This window comes from Megascapheus bottae, chromosome 2, assembly GCF_031878675.1.
Source record: "Megascapheus bottae isolate mThoBot1 chromosome 2, mThoBot2.hap1, whole genome shotgun sequence".
Classification (NCBI taxonomy): domain Eukaryota; kingdom Metazoa; phylum Chordata; class Mammalia; order Rodentia; family Geomyidae; genus Megascapheus; species Megascapheus bottae.
In genome coordinates, this window is record NC_143510.1 from 92304523 (window position 1) to 92321907 (window position 17385).

A 17385-nucleotide genomic window follows, 5' to 3' on the forward strand; every position below is an offset into this window, starting at 1 on the left:
GCTACCACTAGGCCACGCTCCCAGCCTGACTGTGCTGATTTAAAAAAAAAAAAATACTAGTTACAACCTGCTAAAATGATCTTGCGAATTGCAATTAAAAACAAACTCGTTCAAGAAAGACAAAGGTGGCCTCTCCCTCAGGACTTAGGGCTGTAGTTTGCTGACGCGTGCTTTAGGTTCCACCTGCAGCTTAACTTCCTCCAACTCAAACTTTCAGGACGACTCTGCCAGAGCAGCTTCTGGCTGGCAACTTCAGCACGGTGGGGGGGCAGGGCCGCGAGTGGTGTGGGCGGGGCAGGAAGTGGTGTCAGAGCGCGGCGGTCGCGGCCCGCTGTCATTGGTCGGGAGCAGCGCGGTGGGCGGGGCGGCTGCCCGCGGTCTCTAGGAGCTGTTAGCCGGTTCTCCTCCGCTGTTCCCGGCGTCTCGCCCTAGCCTGGTCAACTTTCTGCTGAGGTGTGCACGGAGGGGCTGAGGAGGGTTGTCCCACCTGCCCCCGTCCGCACTGCCGGCTCCGGTAGGTGGTGGCGGGGCTGCAGGCTCCTGGGGAGGGTACTGCAGGGACCGAGGCCCTCGACCTGGCTGCGGGGTGCGGAGAGGTTGTAGGGGGGCCGGGACGCCTCACCTCCTTCAACAGAATCACTCCCTTCCCCGGGCGCTCCCGGGGCGTCGGTGCCGGTCCCTGGGCCCGCGACCTTCGGGAGCCTGCTGAGAGCCCGCCACCACTACCACTTCTGCAGAGCGGTGCAGACTGGTCCGCGCTGGAAGGAGCTCTGGGATGCATGGGACGGGAGCTTGTTTGAGAGGCTCAGAAACTAATACAGTAACTACCGCAGAGAAAGCCGAGGCCCCTGGTATGGCCTAGTGGTAGAGTGCTTGCCTAGCGTGCACGAAGACCTGGGGTCAATTCCTCGGTACCACATACCTAGAAAAAATGAAATCAGAAGTGGTGCTGTGGCCCTAGTGGTAGAGCTCTAGCCTTGAGAAAACCCAAGGGCTCAAGCCCTAAGCCCAAGCCCAGGACTGGCCAAAAAAAAAGGCCGAGTCGACCCCCCCAGTCTGCTTTTTTGGCTTTCTTTTCCCCACCCTTCTCCGGCTCCAGTCATCATCAGATGTCTGACACCTTCTTGCCACCTTCCCCTCCCCCTTCTCAAGTTTTGCTTTCGCCTAGTGACAGTGGAACATAAAATGGCCTTGGGTGAGCTTGGCTTCCTTCTCTAGATTTTAGTTGTCTCATCTGCGTAAGGATAAGGCTTTGATGATTTCTGTGGCCTCACAAGGTCTGTTAACTGGCCATCTTTTCTCTGCGGTGCGTGTTATGGTAGATGAGTAATCACCTGTGATCTGAGGTAGCTTATGTTCATTTAGAAAGATAGGAAGCTATGTTTGGCAGTTTATGCCTATTCCAGCAGCTGGGAGGTTATGCCAGGAAGACCCAGAGTTTGAGGCCAGCTGGGCTACATAGACCCTGGCAAAATAAAACAAAACAAACAAACAACAACAACAAAAAAAAACGGAAGAAAGGAAGGAAGGAAGAAGGGAGGGAGAGGAGGGTGAACATAGAACCAAGAGACATATAGGTTTAACCTGGAAATAGCTGTGTGACTGGGCATTCACCTCATTTGTCTGTGGCTTTGTTGTTTTCATTGTAAAAGTTGGATTTCATCACAGGGTAACTATCACTAGAAGCCAGAGGCCTCTAGATGTGTGTCTGGAGCTATGGTAGTCAGTTGTGTGGTGTTACCTGGATAGAAGCAGGAGTTGCATGTGGTTCCAAAGTTCCTACTGTCCTATCTCCCTTCCCACTCTATACCCTTGTTTGCATTTTTATGGCAAGTTAGGGAAGAAGGGAAATAACAGAAGTTTTCTGTACCTTCTCACTGCCTGGAACTCTTCGACTTGATACCTTCCTTTGAGGTCAGGATAGACATGCTGCATCACCCAGACTTTCCTCCTAGCAGGAAGGTGACTTCCTGTGACACAAGAAAGCTGAGATTTAGTGAGCAGACAGTTTTCCTAGTAGCTCATGATGGTCAGATCACCTGCCTATAATAGCTCTACATTGGGCCGGGAGTTTGGCCTAGTGGTTAAAGTGCTTGCCTAGCATGCACGAAGACCCAGGTTCGATTCCTCAGTACCACATACATACAAAAAAGCCGGAAGTGGTGCTGAGGCTCAAGTGGTAGAGCTCTAGCCTTGAGAAAGTCCAAGGACAGTGCTCAGACCCTGAGCTCAAGCCCAGGACTGGCAAAAAAAAAAAAAAAATAGCTCTACATCCTCCATCCACTCTAGGCATTGTTAACATTTATTTTCCTTCTTCCTGCTATCATTTCTTGGGTTTTTGTTGGGTAACTGCTAGTCACAGTCCCTGGGCTGGATCTTCAGGGCACCCCAAAGCTGATTCCTAAGTCTTGGAGACTATGCTATGTCAGGTGAAGTAGCCATTCTCTACACCCTGTGTTGTATAACATCCACTTCTAAGTCACATTCCCCTTCTTTGTATTCTTTCTGTAGCTCCACGGTCTTAGATATGGACCTCCAGTTTTTAGCCTTTCTCTTTGTCCTGCTGTCTGGAACAGATACCACAGGCACCCCGAAGCCCTTGAGCCCAAGCCTCAAGATTTGTATCTTTTGGGACTTGTGATAGGATTAGTGAGCTGTCTGTGAAAGAGCCAGTAAATGAGATCTCTCTATATCCCCACTCCTTGAGGAATTCCAGTTACGAGCAGACCTAGCTGGCAGGAATTGGAGAGAAAGAGTCAGTTTTCTTCTGACTTTGTTTTACTATGTTAAGATGGAGAAGGCAAACATCTCTCTGATTCTCAAAGGCTCAGTGAGGAATATATTTGTGTCTAGCACCTTTTCAGCAGGACCCCCAGACAGGACTCAGGAAATGGATTGCTAGCTCATCTTGAATATGTGGCACTGGGCCACATCCTCTGGGCCAAGTCTTGAGAATTCAAAGATGAGTGAGGACCATTCCCAAATGTTGAGACATCAATGTCTAAACTAGTGGTCATTGCACTCAGTGCTCAGTGCCCTGATGGATTCAGGAGAAAATGGAAGAAACATTGAGCTGTGGGTGATAAACTGGATCTTACATGAGTAGAAACTCCTAGTGAAGAGGAAAAGGGTAGTGGCATCCCAGGCAGAAAGTGATTGTGAGAGACAGCAGGAAGGCCACAATGAAATGAAGCCAGATCCTGAGAAATTGGCTTCAGATTACCAGGTCCACTGGGAACTAGACAAATGCATTAGAGAACCTATACAGGTTAAATCCTGGAGATGTGACTCCTATGGTAAAGAACCTGCATAGCCAGAATAAGGTGCTCAGTTCAAACCCAAGTAGCACCAAAAAAAAAAAAAAAAAAGTTGTGTGTGCTAGTACTGGGGCTTGAACTAAGGACCTCATGTTCTTGCTTGGCTTTTTGAGCCATACCTCCACTTACGGCTTTTTGCTAGTTAGTTGAAGGTTAAGAGTCTCTAGGATCTGTCTGCCCGGGCAGGCTTTGAACCTTGATCTTCAGCTCACAGGCTCCTTAGTAGCTGAGATTATAGGCATGAGCCATGGCTCCCAAATTAATTTTTAATAACGCCTCCCTTGGGAGGGGGTCCTAGTTATATTCATAGCCTTTACAAATACTTGTTGGTCAGGAATAGGTCTTCTGGGATGGGGCCACTGGATTATCCAGGTAGGGCTGTCATTTCAGTTCCTTAACAAGCTACCCAGATAAGAAAATGTTCGAAGTGAAGCGACGGGAGCAGCTGTCAGCACTGAAGAACCTGGTGCAGCTGGGTGATGTTCACCAGCAGTACAAGATCCTTGACATCATGCTCAAAGGACTTTTCAAGGTGTTGGGGACAGGGGGTAGCCTGTGGCAGGCCAGATAATTGACGTGGGCCCGACATAAGTAGAAATTCCCTAAAGGGCTGGTGTTCAGTGAGAGGGACGGATGTTGATGGTGGGATTCAAGTAAATGGGATGAGGGCTGTAAAAGGGCTCTACAAAGCCACTCAACCCAAGTGGGGTTCCATCAGGTGCTGGAGGAATCCAGGACAGTGCTCATTGCTGCTGATATACTTCCAGATGGGCCCTTCCCCCAGGATGAGAAGCTGAAGGATGGTATGGTGTCCCTAACTTTCCCCTGTGGGCCCCACTACTTTGGTTTTCTCTACCTGCTCTTTCCTTTCCTTTCTTTTATTTTTTTCTTTTGTGCCAGTATTTGGGACTTGAACTCAGGGCCTTGCATTCTTATTTGTCATTTTGATCATGGGTCATGCTCTTTGACTTGAACCGTATTTCCACTCCAGCATTTTGCTCATTAATTGGGAGATAAGTGGTCTCTTGGACTTTTCTGCTTAAGTTTCTAATGGGAGATCCTCAGAGCTCAGCCTCCTGATTAGTTAGGATTTATAGGCATGAACCACTGGGATCTGGCTTCCTCTTTTTGTTTTTATTCTTCTTTTCTCTCTGGAGTAGCACCTTCTAAGAGATCTCCTTTGGCAAATTAGAGCTTGGTCTGTCTTCCTTGAAGCACTTCTAGGGTTCAGAGCTAGTTTCTTTATCTTGGGCACATAATCCCTTTATGCTGTCCTATGCTTAAGAGTAGGGGAGCCAGGGAGGTGCCTCTGCCCATCACCATTTGATCCTAGGGAAATAAATAAGCCTCTAAATCTAAAATGTTTAATGTTAATGGATAAGCTCTTAAGTATAGATGTAGTCCAAGCAATAGCGGAATATGAAAGCACCAGAATCTTGTTGGTGTGTTGCTTTCCTAACATTAGTTCCTCCCTCCATTGGTCAACTTCTGGTAAGGAAGGCAGGAGCTGCTCCCATTTGAAATAGAAAATTTAGATGCCTGTCAGTGCATTTGAGCCCGAGGGTGTTTATCAGCAGTCTTTGCTACTACCCTAAAAGGCTCATCTTGATGAAAGGTGTGTGTGTGTGTATATGTGTGTGTGTGTGTGTGTATATGTGTGTGTGTGTATGTGTGAGCGTGCATGCCTATGTTAGTCCTGGTGTTTAAACTCTGGCCTGGGCACTGTCCCTGAGCTTTATGGCTCAAGGTTAGCACCCGATCACTTGAGCTACAGCTCCAAGTCCAGCTTTTTTGGTGGTTAAATGGAGATAAGAGACTCACAGACTTTCCTAAGCTGGCTTGAAACTGCAATCTCAGATTTCAGCCTCCTGAGTAGCTAGGACGACAAGCATGAGCCACCAGTGCCTAGCTTAAATGTGTTTTTAGACAGGGTAGGAAAAACCTATCGCTAAAATGTTCTATGTCTCCATCCTCTCTTCTAAGAACTTCTCTCAGCAATGGTAATCCCTCTAACTTCTATTAACTGGTTATATTTTAACAATGTTTTCTAGGTTATACTGGGAGAGGGTACAAGCACCCTTAAAGATAACCTATTAGGGGCTGGGAAGGTGGCTTGGTGGTAGAGTACTTGCCTAACATGCATGAAGCCCTAGGCTTGATTCCCGGAGAAAAAGCCAAAAGTGGTGCTGTGGCTCACATGGTAGCAAAAGAAGCTCAGAAACAGTGCCCAGGCCCTGAGTTCAAGCTCCAATACTGGCAATAATAATAATCTGTTGGATGATAGAAACTTTGCAAATGTCATCTCTAATCTTCACTAAAACTAATGAAACATGCAGTATTTCTTCCATTTTCCAGATGGAAGAGGATAAGTGATTTGCTTTGGTTTTTCCCTCTGAACCAAACTCACTTCTGAGTCCCCTGAGGTTTACGATTATTCTGAAACCCAAGGGTCCCTACTCCACTTTTCTGGCATATGTTTGGCCTCTGCTTACCTCCCTTGGATATGTAGCCAGTGCTGGAGAGAACTGCCTGGGACATCTCTGTTTCTAGAGCCAGCTACTTGCTTATTTATGCTCAGTGAGGCACTTATTACCGTCATGAGCACTAACTAGCCTTAGTCTAAATGGACCTGTTGAGGCTCGAAGCCTGACTTGACTGGTAGAAAGTGTTCTAGCAAGTCCCTGAGTTCGAATCCTATTACTGACAGACCTAACTAGTTTACTAGGGAAGGACATGAGTGGGAAAACTGGTAACCTTTCTCTAAGTTCTGTAGGTTAGTTAATATTTTAGGGATGTCCGTGGGTGCCACTCTTTGGGTTTGGCGGATGCCTCCATTTCCTGGAGGAGGCCTGGGATCAACTGGCAGTGGCAGGAGGACAGTGACCCCGACTACTCACCAAGGTCCTCTTGCCAGCTTTCTCCCATGTGGTGGAGAACACGGCGTTCTTCGGTGATGTGGTACTGCGTTTTCCCAAGATTGTGCACCATTACTTTGACCACAACTCCAACTGGAACCTGCTCATCCGCTGGGGCATCAGCTTTTGCAACCAGACAGGTGTCTTTGACCAGGGACCCTACTCACCTATCCTGAGCCTGGTAAGGACTGGGGTGGATGAGGCTTGGGAGCCTTCTGTCAGTGCTTAGCTTGTGTGTGTGTGTGTGTGTGTGTGTGTGTGTGTGTGTGTGTTTCATTTTGGTTTTTGTTTTGAGAGTGAGTCTCATTATATAGCCCAGCTTGACCTTAGACTCAATCCTTCTGCCTCAGATTCTCAAGAGGTTGTCTTACAGGTAATGATGCTGGGGGTGGTGCTGTCTGCTGTGCCCGTGCTGGGTGATATTTTCTGTGGTAGGCTTCAGGCCACTTTGGGCCATGGAAAGAAGCCCCATTTCAAGAGGTTCTATGCCAACCCGGGCCCCAAGAGGCTTCATTTGGCCTATATCTGCCAGGGCGAGGGACTTGAGTCCTGCGTGCTGGTAAACAAGAAGCAGAAGCCACAGAATGACTAGCTTTCCCTCATCTGCAGATGTCCCAGGAGCTGGGGATCAGCGAGAAGGACTCCGATTTCCAGAACCCATTTAAAATAGGCCGCGCAGAGGTGAGCTTCTGGGGCCTGTGGCTGTGGGATGCCTGACCAGCGAAGGCTGGGACTTAGGGTGGAGCATGAAGGATTTAGACTCAAAACCAGACCTTCCGGGATCTGGGTCTAAAAAACTGTCACTCTTTGGAGCCTTTGAACAAGCCACTGCTATTCTCCATGAACAGACATCCCATGACTTATTCTCTCTCACTTTATTCTTAATATCTGAGTCACCTTATATGTTTGGCTGAACCCTGAGGGCCTCAATTACCTTACTTTGTATAATCCAAGATTTCTGAGACACCAGGAACAGAAAGATAAATTATGATTTGTCAGATGGAAGCAGGTCGTAACATGCTGTGAAATTATACAGGGTCACCTTCAGGGGCTGTTTTGGATGGTGTCAGGCACAGCAGAATAGTTCGGTACTAGTTGTGAGTGTTTAGGTTTTCCCATTTCCTGAATGGGAGTGACATACCCAGCAGATGACAGAGTGTCAGTGGCAGCTGCCTCTGAGCTCAGGTCTCCTAGGAGTGTTTTACTAGGGGGGTGGTGCTGAAGCTAAAGGATAAAGCATTTATTGTTCCTTCACCTTCTGAGTCTGTAAATGCAGAAATTATTGCTGCGAAACCTGTATGTCCTATCCCAGTACAAAGAGATTCACCTTCATTCTAGTTACCCCTCTTCTTACATACAGAAGGGTCAGATATAAGTGGGACCAGGGTAATTTTACTCCTGATTTTTAGAGACAAATTAGCCTGTTGTATAGTATATGCCTTTAGTCCTAGCAAATTGGGAGCTATAGTGACAGAATCAGTTTAGCCCAGTATCATAAGATCAGCCTTGGCGAGGAGTTGAGAGACTATCTCAAAACACAAAAGAGTCCCATTGTCAGGTTGTGAGTGTGGCCTAGTGGTAGAGTGCTTGCCTAGCATGCACGAAGCCCTGGGTTTGATTCCTCGATACCACATACACAGAAAAAGCTGGAAGTGGTTCTGTGACTCAGATGGCAGAGTGCTAGGCTTGAGCAAAATGTGTCCCAGGGCAGTGCCTTGGCCCTGACTTCAAGCCCCAGGGCTGGCTACAAAAAGAATCCCATTGTTTTTCCCATCGTTGCTCATGTTGATCCCTACAGGAAGACTCAGCACAAAGTACCTTCAACTGAGCAGTCATGAGATTCAGCCTTACCATTCCTACCTGAGACTCAGGTAGTTGAACTAGAAATAGGTTTTTGGGGTTTTGTTTTTGCTTTGTGCATGTCTCTGGAGTGGGTGTATTGTAACATCAAGTGCAGTGATATAGTCAAGTGCAGTGGCAGTGATGTGGATGGGGAAAATTTGGTTAGCAGTGTGATTCTATTTGATCTTTTCAGAGAATGGGCTTTCCTGTGGTCATCTAGACAAGTGACCCACACTGTCTAGTTTGTAACTAGACACCATGTTTCCACAGTTGGTGGTCCCAAAGAGCCATGAGTGTCTTTGACTGTCAGTGTGTAGTCTTTGTTTTTTATTATAGTTTGTAAATTAAACCCCAGGCCTCTTGCATGCTAAAAAACTACACACTACACACCCAACCTTTTCTTTCTTTTTCTTTCTTAAGGTAGGCTGTCATTAAATTGCCAGGGTGATCTAAAACTGGTGATTCACCTGTCTCATTCTCTTGACTACTTAGGGCATGTGCCACCTTGCCCAATGGACCTGCAGTTTTCTGAATGGCAGACCAGACTTCTGGTGATCCCCAAACTGCCCTCCGGTCTGAGCACTCAGGGAATGTAACATATTGTCATGTTCATGACTGTGACAATTTGCTAAGATTCACAGAACTCAGCATCTAGTCTTGCTCATGGCTATGATTTCTTGGGAGAAAAAGTACAAAGCAAAATCAGCAAAAGGAAAAAGCACCTGGGGCCCAAGTCTAGGGAAACCAGCTTCCAGCGTTCTCTCCCAGGAGAGTCATGCCTGGAGTACTTCATTTCCCCAGCAGGGGAATTAACATGGGCAGTACAGTAGGCTAGTCCCCATACTCTTTGCAAGGGCTTTTGCCTTTGATCTGAAAAACATGGAGAGTAGGGTAGTGGACTATGATTTACTACTTGAAAAGAATTAACCTAACTGGGGACCCGGAAGAAGCAGGGATGAAGTGAAGAGGCTGCTTTCCTTTTCCATTTGGGAGCTGATGATAGCTTGAATCAGGATAGTAAGGTGGAGCTGGTGAGAAAGGCCTAAGTTCCAATTCTCATTTGTAGCAGAGCCAGTTGGGTTTGCTGGGGAAACAGACATGACAGGGGAGAAAGAAGGATTCAGGGTACTGGAAGGTCTTTAGTATCAGGAAGAGGAAATTGGGAGTTTGGTCCTCTACCAGGTAAGCCTCTGAATAAAAATGTCAAGGAGAGGGCCTGGAGTTTGGCCTAGTGGTTAAAGTGCTTGCCTAGCATGCACAAAGACCCGGGTTCGATTCCTCAGTACCAGAAGTGGTACCAGAAGTGGTACCAGAAGTGGTGCTGAAGCTCAAGTGGTAGAGCTCTAGCCTTGAGAAAGTCCAAGGCCAGTGCTTAGGCCCTGAGCTCAAGCCCAGGACTGGCAAAAAAAAAAAAAAAATGTCAAGGAGATAACTGACCATATCTCTAGATTTAGTCATATGTGATAGTCATGGGAGAAGATGCAGTCACCTGGGGCCCGGTAGATTGAGAAGCTGAGGACTAAGGCCTAGGATAGGACTCCCATTAGATGTGGAGAAATGATCTAGGCACTAGTGGTTCATGCCTGTAATCCTAACTATTCTGAAGGCTAAGATTCACAGGATTATGCTTCAAAACTAGTTAAAGAAGAAAAGTTTGAGATTTCATTTCCAAAAAAAGCTTCTCTGTGTGTGTTTGTGATGTATGTATGTATGTATGTATGTATGTATGTACATGTATAGTCAGAGCCTTGTGCTCTAGCTTTGTTTTTATTCTCCTAGCTAGTGCTCTACCACTTGAGCCAAGCCTCCAGTCCAGCTTTTTTGCTGGTTACTTTGAAATAGAAATCTCAGACTTTGCTGCTTCAGGTGGCTTCAAACCTCCATCCTTAGGACTCAGCTCCTGAGTAGCTAGGATTATAGCTGTAAGCAACCATTAGCTGGCTGATGTGGTTTTGATGTACAGGTAGGGCAAAAGATTGGGTTTCTGGAGAATGACCAGTACGCTCAGGTGAGGCAGATTTAAACAGCCTTTTGGAGGTTTTAGGTCCTGACAAGAATAGACCAAGAAGCTGGGTGCGGTGGCTCATGCTGCTCAGGAGGCTGAGACCTGAGGATTGTGGTTCAATGCCAGCCTGGGCACTAAAAAGTCTGTGAGACTCTTATCTCCACTTAACCACCAGAAAACTGGAAGTGGTACTGTGGTTCAAGGGGTAGGGCAGTAGCTTTGAGCTGAAGAGCGCAGGGACAACGCCCAGATCCAGAGTTCAAGTTCCACCACCACCAAAAAAACCCCAAAAAACAAAAAAAACAAAACCAGTGGCAGAATTGGGCCATAAGGAAAGCATGTTTGTGTGTTGATGGCACTCTCTGTGGGGAGGAGGAGGTGAACTGTTGGAGCCCCATTAAAGAGGAAGCAAGATGAAAGCCACCAGGGAAGACTTCCCAGAGGAGTTATCTAAGCTAGACTTGTAGGATAAGTAGGCATGGCCCAGCTAGGCAAGGAAGGGAGTGGGGAAAAGGGACGAGCACGTTTCTGACCGGGGTAGGTTTGGGCAGAGCCACCTGCAACTGGCTAGACTAGGGTCTCTTGAGCTATTGCTTCCTCAGCCAGAGTTAGAGATTTTAGTCTTCTATGATCTAGGGGTCTTTCAGCTCCTTTGTTTTAATGATACTGAGGTCTAAACTCAGGGCCTAGAGCTTGCCAAGCAGGTGTTCTACCGCTTGAATCACACTCCACACTTCCAGCTCCTCTTCCTCAGCAGCTCAGGATTCATGGATGGGCTCCGAGCAGTGGGATATGGGTGGGAGATCTGTTAGATTAGTCATAGTTAGGTCTGCTTTTATCTCTGCGGCTTGCATGCATCATTTGCCATATCTGAGCCATGCTTGTGATTTTCCCTTCTAGAGGTTAGAGGTATCTACCTGGTATGTAGATAGGGCCACAAGGTGGAGCTCTTAGCTTACTTATCGTGTGTACTCTGTGTGTGTGTGTGTGTGTGTGTGTGTGTGTGTGCTTATCATGTGTACTCTGTGTGTGTGTGTGTGTGTGTGTGTGTGTGTGTGTGTGTGTGTACTAGGCCTTGAACTGAGGGCTGATCATAGATCTCAGCCTCCTGAGTAGGCTTATAAGGCATGAGCCACTAGTGCTCAGCTCAATATGTGTTTTTTGTTGTTATTGTTTCAAAATTTAATAGTATTTTGTGCCAGTAGGTTTTTTAAAGGCAATGATGTATCAATAAATAACAGTTAAATTGAATTCCTGAGAAAGAGCCTACCCCATGATTATATTTCATAGTGCTATAAATGACAACATGAAATTCCAGTGAAATAGTGAAAATGTTGTAAATCATAACACAAGCACAGTGGTCTTCAAGATATGCATTCATACAAATGTAAACCAGAACACAGGAATCATTCTTAGACATGGGAAAAAAAAACAAAAAAACAAAAAAAACCTTCTTTTGTTTGGTCGATCGTGGGGATTGAACTCTGGGCCTGGGCACTGAGGCTCAAGACTACCGCCATACCCCTGGGCCTGGGCATTGTCCCTGAGCTGTTCAGCTCATGGCCAAACCCCTTGAGCCAGGTGCCACTTGTGGTTTTTCTAGAGGTTAGTCGAAGATAAGAATCTCATGTACTTTAGTGGCTGCAGCCTCCTGTATAGTAGGATTATAGGTGTGAGCCACCGTGCCTGAGGACATGGACAAACAACAACTTTTTTTTTTTTTTTTGGTGGATCATGGGGCTTGATCTCTGGGCCTGGGCACTGTCCCTGAGCTCTTTAGCTCAAGGCTACCACCCTATCCCTGGGCCTGGGCATTTTCCCTGAGCTTTTCAGCTCAATGCTATTGCCTTAACTAGAGCCACAGCCCCACTTCCCCTTTTCTAAGAGTCTTATAGTCTTTAGTGCCTGGGATGGCTTTGAACCTTGTTCCTCAGATCTCAACCTCCTGAGTAGCTAGGATTACAGGTGTGAGCCACAGCTCCTGGATACATGGATAAACTTCTAAGTGTTGTTGCCTATATCTATAAAACAAACAATGGATATATTATGTTAAGAACTTCAAGGAAAAATAATATAAAGTAATATAATGAAATCTTTGGGGGTCTAGTGGTAAGAGGGCTTGCCTGGCATACACAAAGACCCAGGTTTGATTCCTCAGTACCACATACATAGAAAAAAAGCCAGAAGTTGTGCTGTGGTTCAAGTGGTAGAGCCTTTGCCTTGAGAAAGCCCAAGGACAGTGCCCAAGCCCTGAGTTCAAGGCCCAGGACTGGCAAAAAAAAAGAAAAAAAAATGTCTCATGGACTTTTGCCAGGTGTGGTGGCTCATACTTATAATCCTAGCTATTGTGGACAGGAAGAAAACTGCGTTTATAGTATTTTCCAGACTCCAGACATCTGAATTCACACCTATATCATCTCTTTGTTCACACTTCCTAATGTACTATCATATAGAAAAGAGCAAAAGGCTTTTTAACATTATATCATAATTTTTAATATGGGAAAAGAAAAAAGTCTTCATGAAATCTGAGCAGTGTAATTTTTTTCATTGTATTGCACATAGTTTCTTATCACACGTTCTTCACTTTCCATATGTTTTCCTAAATGTGAATAAATGCTATCAGACTAAATCAAATGTAGAAAATAACAGCAGCAAACAGTCAAAGTTAATCCTTATAATTTAATTAAAAAATGGATAGCAGGCCGGGAGTTTGGCCTCGTGGTAGAGTGCTTGCCTAGCATGCACGAAGACCCAGGTTTGATTCCTTGATGCCACATACTTAGAAAAAGCCAGAAATGGTGCTGAGGCTCAAGTGGTAGAGCTCTAGCCTTGAGAAAGTCCAAGGACAGTGCTCAGGCCCTGAGCTCAAGCCCAGGACTGGCAAAAAAAAAAAAAAAAAAAAATGGATAGCAACAAAATAAGTGCTCTTTCTTTCTAACTTGTACTAATGTTTTAAAATGTTTGAATGCGGTGAATGAAGGTCTTCAAAAGCCAGTTCAAAGGCATGATGGTGCTTCCTACTGTCCATCCACCAGAATCTAGTAATAAAGACCAACTAGACTTCAGTCCCTTAAAAATGGTTCTTGGTTTTTGGGTTTCCTTAGTGAAGACCAGAATTTAAAGTGATATAATCAATGGACTAATTTCAAATAGAGCCACCAAGCTGTGGGCCCGACCTCTGGCAAGGTGGCCCTGGGTCACCCACACTTCCTTAGGCATGGGCTAGCAGCTTTCACTCTTGATCCACTAGATCAGATTCCTAAGTCCAAGTGCTCAGCCTGCGAAGCAATATGTTGTAGGTTGTTGTTTTTTTCTTCCTGTCAGTTATGCGTCTTGAACTCTGGGCCTGGGTACTGTTCCTGAGCTTTTTTGGTCAAGCTGATGCTACCACTTTGAACCGTAGCCCTTCTGATTTTCAGGTGATTAATTGGAGATAAGAGTCTCAGGTCCTCGGGGCCGGGAGTTTGGCCTAGTGGTTAAAGTGCTTGCCTAGCATGCATGAAGACCCGGGTTCGATTCCTCGGTACCACATACATAGAAAAAAGCCGGAAGTGGTGCTGAGGCTCAAGTGGTAGAGCTCTAGCCTTGAGAAAGTCCAAGGACAGTGCTCAGGCCCTGAGCTCAAGCCCAGGACTGGCAAAAAAAAAAAAAAAAAAAAAAAAAAAAAAAAAGAGTCTCAGGTCCTTTTGTGCCTGAGCTGGCTTTGAACCTTGATCCTCAGATCTCAGTCTCCTGAGTAGCTAGGATTACAGGTATGAGCCACTGTGCCTGGCCTTTTTTTTTTTTTTTTTAATGTATGTTGTATCAAGGAATTGAAGCTGGGTCTTTGTGCATGCTAGGCAAGCACTCTACCTCTAGGCCAAACTCCTCTCCCTGTGTTTATTTTTTTCTAAACAAATAAGTGAAAATATTAGGATATGAAATACAAGCCAGGCATGTGGTATATACCTGTAAATCTCAATATGTTAGAAGCTAAAGCAGGAATATTGTGAGTATGAAGCTAATTTGACCTACTTAGCAAGATCCTATCTAAAAATATCAAATCAAATGAAAAAGCTGGGTGCATCTGTAATGCTAATTAGTTAGGAATCAGAGATCTGAGGATCTGGGTTCAAAGCCAGTATGGGAATAAAAGTCTGTGAGACTCTTATCTCTAATAAGCCAGCAAAGAGCCAGAAGTGGAGCTGTGGTTCAAATGGTAGAACACCCTGAGTTCAAGACCTAGTACTAGCACTAAAAGAAAAAAGGACAAGCTCTAAGAAGGAATCAGCACATAATGGAAAGGAGCATGCCATTGAGGAGGCAGGCTCTGGAGGAAGTCCCAATGGCAGTGACAGCAGAGCTCGACCTACTGGCAAAGCAGGTGGAAGCTGGAAGGAACATTCTGGATCTAAGCCACTCCTTGTGCAAAGACCCGGAAGTGCATAGGAACAGGCAGTCCAAGAACTGAAAGATGAGGCAGCTTGCCAAATTTGGGGCAGTGTGGGAAGTGTCAGGCATTTAGACACAGACATAGGTTTGAAGGGTAATTGGCCCTAGAGGCCAGTAGAAGCTAAGAGTACAGGAAGACTGGGGGAGGTGTGGATGAGAGGAGCCAGCACCTTGGGTTGCAGTTGAAGATCCCTTAACAAAGTTCTTATCTTCTATCCCTGTGCTCCTGCTCATCCTGTTCTGATGTCTTCCACCTGTAGCTTGGGATCTGCCATTTTGACCTGTGACCCACCCCTGCTGCTGTTTTCCCCCTCACTTCAAGAAACTGTTTCCTGTTCACAAGCAGCAGTACCTGTTATCTGTCTTTTGTCCTGATCTGGACCTGTTCCCCAAGTCTTGAAGAAAGTGATAGGCAGGAGCTCCTGGGACTGCTCTGTCCCCTCCGTGGGGGACAATATTTCAATAGTTTCTTAGTGCCTGCCGTGGAACCTTGGCCTGGGAGATTCTTCTCTTCCCTGTTTGCTTGGCAAAATCTGGCTTATCTTTTAAGAGCCACTCAGCACTTTTCCTGAGTTCAAATTTCCCTACTTCCTTATCTAGGGCTCCCTGAGCACAGGACTATGTCCAGGCAGCCTGCCTTGACCTAACTCAGAGGAAATTCCACTAACAGACTAAGTAAGCCCACTCTGCTCTTCCCCTCAGTTCGTGCCCAGCACTGACTCTTTCCAGAAGGCCCTGAGGGAAGAAGAGAAACGCCGGAAGAAAGAGGAGAAGCGGAAAGAGATCCGAAAAGGTCCAAGGATCTCAAGATCCCAGTCTGAGTTATAATCCTGGGGCAGCTCAGAGCTCAAGCAACCAACAGGAGGCCAGTCAGGAGGAAGAGGTGACAACCACGAGGCTACAGCTGCCAAATACCGTCTGGTATCATCCATCAACGGTGAGGGTGAGAATCAGCTACTGCCAGATGGGGCACCATCTTTGCTGGGTCCTCAGAAGCTAAGTGGAGCCCTGACCAAGAGACTGAGTCTCAGGGGTCTGGTTTTCCTCCCAGGGCCTCCGAGGAAGGGGTTTTGAAGGGACCTTTAGAAGACATTGTGCTGCAGACACAGCCCTGTGGAGCAAGTAGAGGAGGGAGGTGGTGTGGCCCCCCTGGTAGGTGACAGCTGATGTCTGGCTGGCTGCCACTCTGCATGGAAGCAGAAGAACCATGCCTTGCGGTGAAGTACCAACACCTGTAGCTGAGCTCCCAGCCCTCCACAGAGACACAATAAAAGCCAGCACACACAGTGGTCCTACCAAGGTTGATGATGGGACAAGGGGACCTCTGGGAGTTTTGAGACCAGCCTGGAGGTTGTTCTTCTTTTAAGAGGAGCCCCAAGCCGTAAGGGTTTAGAGATGCAAGGATGCAGCTTAGGAACCAATGTTGAGGGGAACTCAGAAGTGTCCTGGGAGGGACACAACAAGAACTCTGCCTGCCCCCTATTTGGGGACAGAGGCATAAGGAACAAACTCCTTGTCCTCTCTAGCAAGGCAACCTGTTGGCTGTAGCCCTAGGGGACAAGCTACTAGAGGCTGTGCTTTGTAATGGCAGGGCTGCCCTGAATCCCATTGATCTGATGTTGAACTCCTTTCAGGAAGTGTGCAAGCAGAGTAGCATGGCCATGGGGCAGGGAGGTTACAGGAGTTAGATCCTGAGTGGGCTGCCTGGTTTCTGTGGAAAGGGGGTAGATGCCATTCATTTCCAACCCTCCCAAGCAAGAAGGGAGAGGCTCCAGAGGAATTCAAGCCTTGCATCTTGACCTTGCCAAGCCCAGGTCTACTTCTTAAAGGTGCAGAGATACACAGTATTCACGTGTACATGTACACACACACACACACACACACACACACACACACAGCTCACTTCCTCTCAGTTCCCAGATAAAACCTGAATCTTTTTGCCTGTCAGCCTTGCTGACTGACCTTGGTCCACTCTTCCTCATCTGTGCTGTGGCTTCATTGCTGAAATGATGATGTTGAAATCCCCTAGTCTGTTTCCTTGAAGCTAGCCTTCTTCCTTGCCAGGAGGTGGCCAAGGGAGGGCTCGGTCCTAGGAAGGCCTCCTGAAGAGCCCAGAACATACATCCCGTCAATCATTCAGGAGAAGTCCAGAAACTAAAAGCAACTGAGAGGAGGGCTGGGGAAGTTTTCCCATCAGAGTGGCCTACTAGCCACCTGATCTGGGAGTTGCTACCTGGGACTCCCAGTTTGTACGCTGGAGAGTGGTTGTGGTTGCTGACTGCAGGGAAAGTGCTTCCTCCAACTGATGGTAGAGTTTATCAAGAGTCAGGCCTGATTGGCAGTGGACCCAGCTTTCTTGGGGGTGATGAGATTACAAAAGATGCCTGAGGACAGTACAAGGATGGTTCAGCTTTGGCTGGGAGTCCTGCTGAGTGACTTGTGGGTGCTCTATTATCAGCAGGATGTTTACCAGTTGAGGCTCAGCTGGGGAAGTGAGTAATGAGAGAAGCAGCCCAGTGTGGTGGGAAGACCTGGGCAGCTTGGGACTGGCCCAGGCTCTGGCCCTTAAACCAGGCACACCTCATTGAGATCCTTGGGCCTCCAATTTCAGAATGTTCAGTTTGGGAGGAAAAGGTCCTGTGGGCAGGAAGTACCTAGAATTTAAGAGACTACTGTGACAAATGCCTACTGGGTCCATCCTACAGATTGGTTGAGAACCCAACTATATGTAGGTCCCAGAAAAGAGCCCAGTCTTCCACCTCCTTACCTGCCCCATCTGATACCTTCATCCTCCTGGGCCATTGTCTTATACTCTCGGCCTTTTTCTACCCCATATGACCAAGGTTTTCCATCTGCCATCTCCAAAGAAATGGAG

At 46.8% G+C, this 17385-nt stretch overlaps 1 protein-coding gene across 2 annotated transcripts; it reads left to right on the forward strand.

Annotated features, from left to right (window-relative positions):
- Window positions 1–358: 358 nt before the first annotated feature.
- Ccdc134 (coiled-coil domain containing 134) lies at window positions 359–15796 on the forward strand. Of its 2 annotated transcripts, none has more exons than XM_090328821.1 (7): window positions 359–453; window positions 2512–2621; window positions 3728–3849; window positions 4036–4120; window positions 6232–6413; window positions 6842–6913; window positions 15213–15796. In XM_090328821.1, exons 2-7 carry the CDS (start codon window positions 2528–2530, stop codon window positions 15336–15338), a joined length of 681 nt encoding a protein of 226 aa, XP_090184947.1. In that variant the 5' UTR covers window positions 359–453; window positions 2512–2527; the 3' UTR covers window positions 15339–15796. The 2 variants fall into 2 exon arrangements, with proteins under 2 accessions (XP_090184947.1, XP_090184946.1); XM_090328820.1 differs by having other exon boundaries at window positions 365–514.
- Window positions 15797–17385: the final 1589 nt, after the last annotated feature.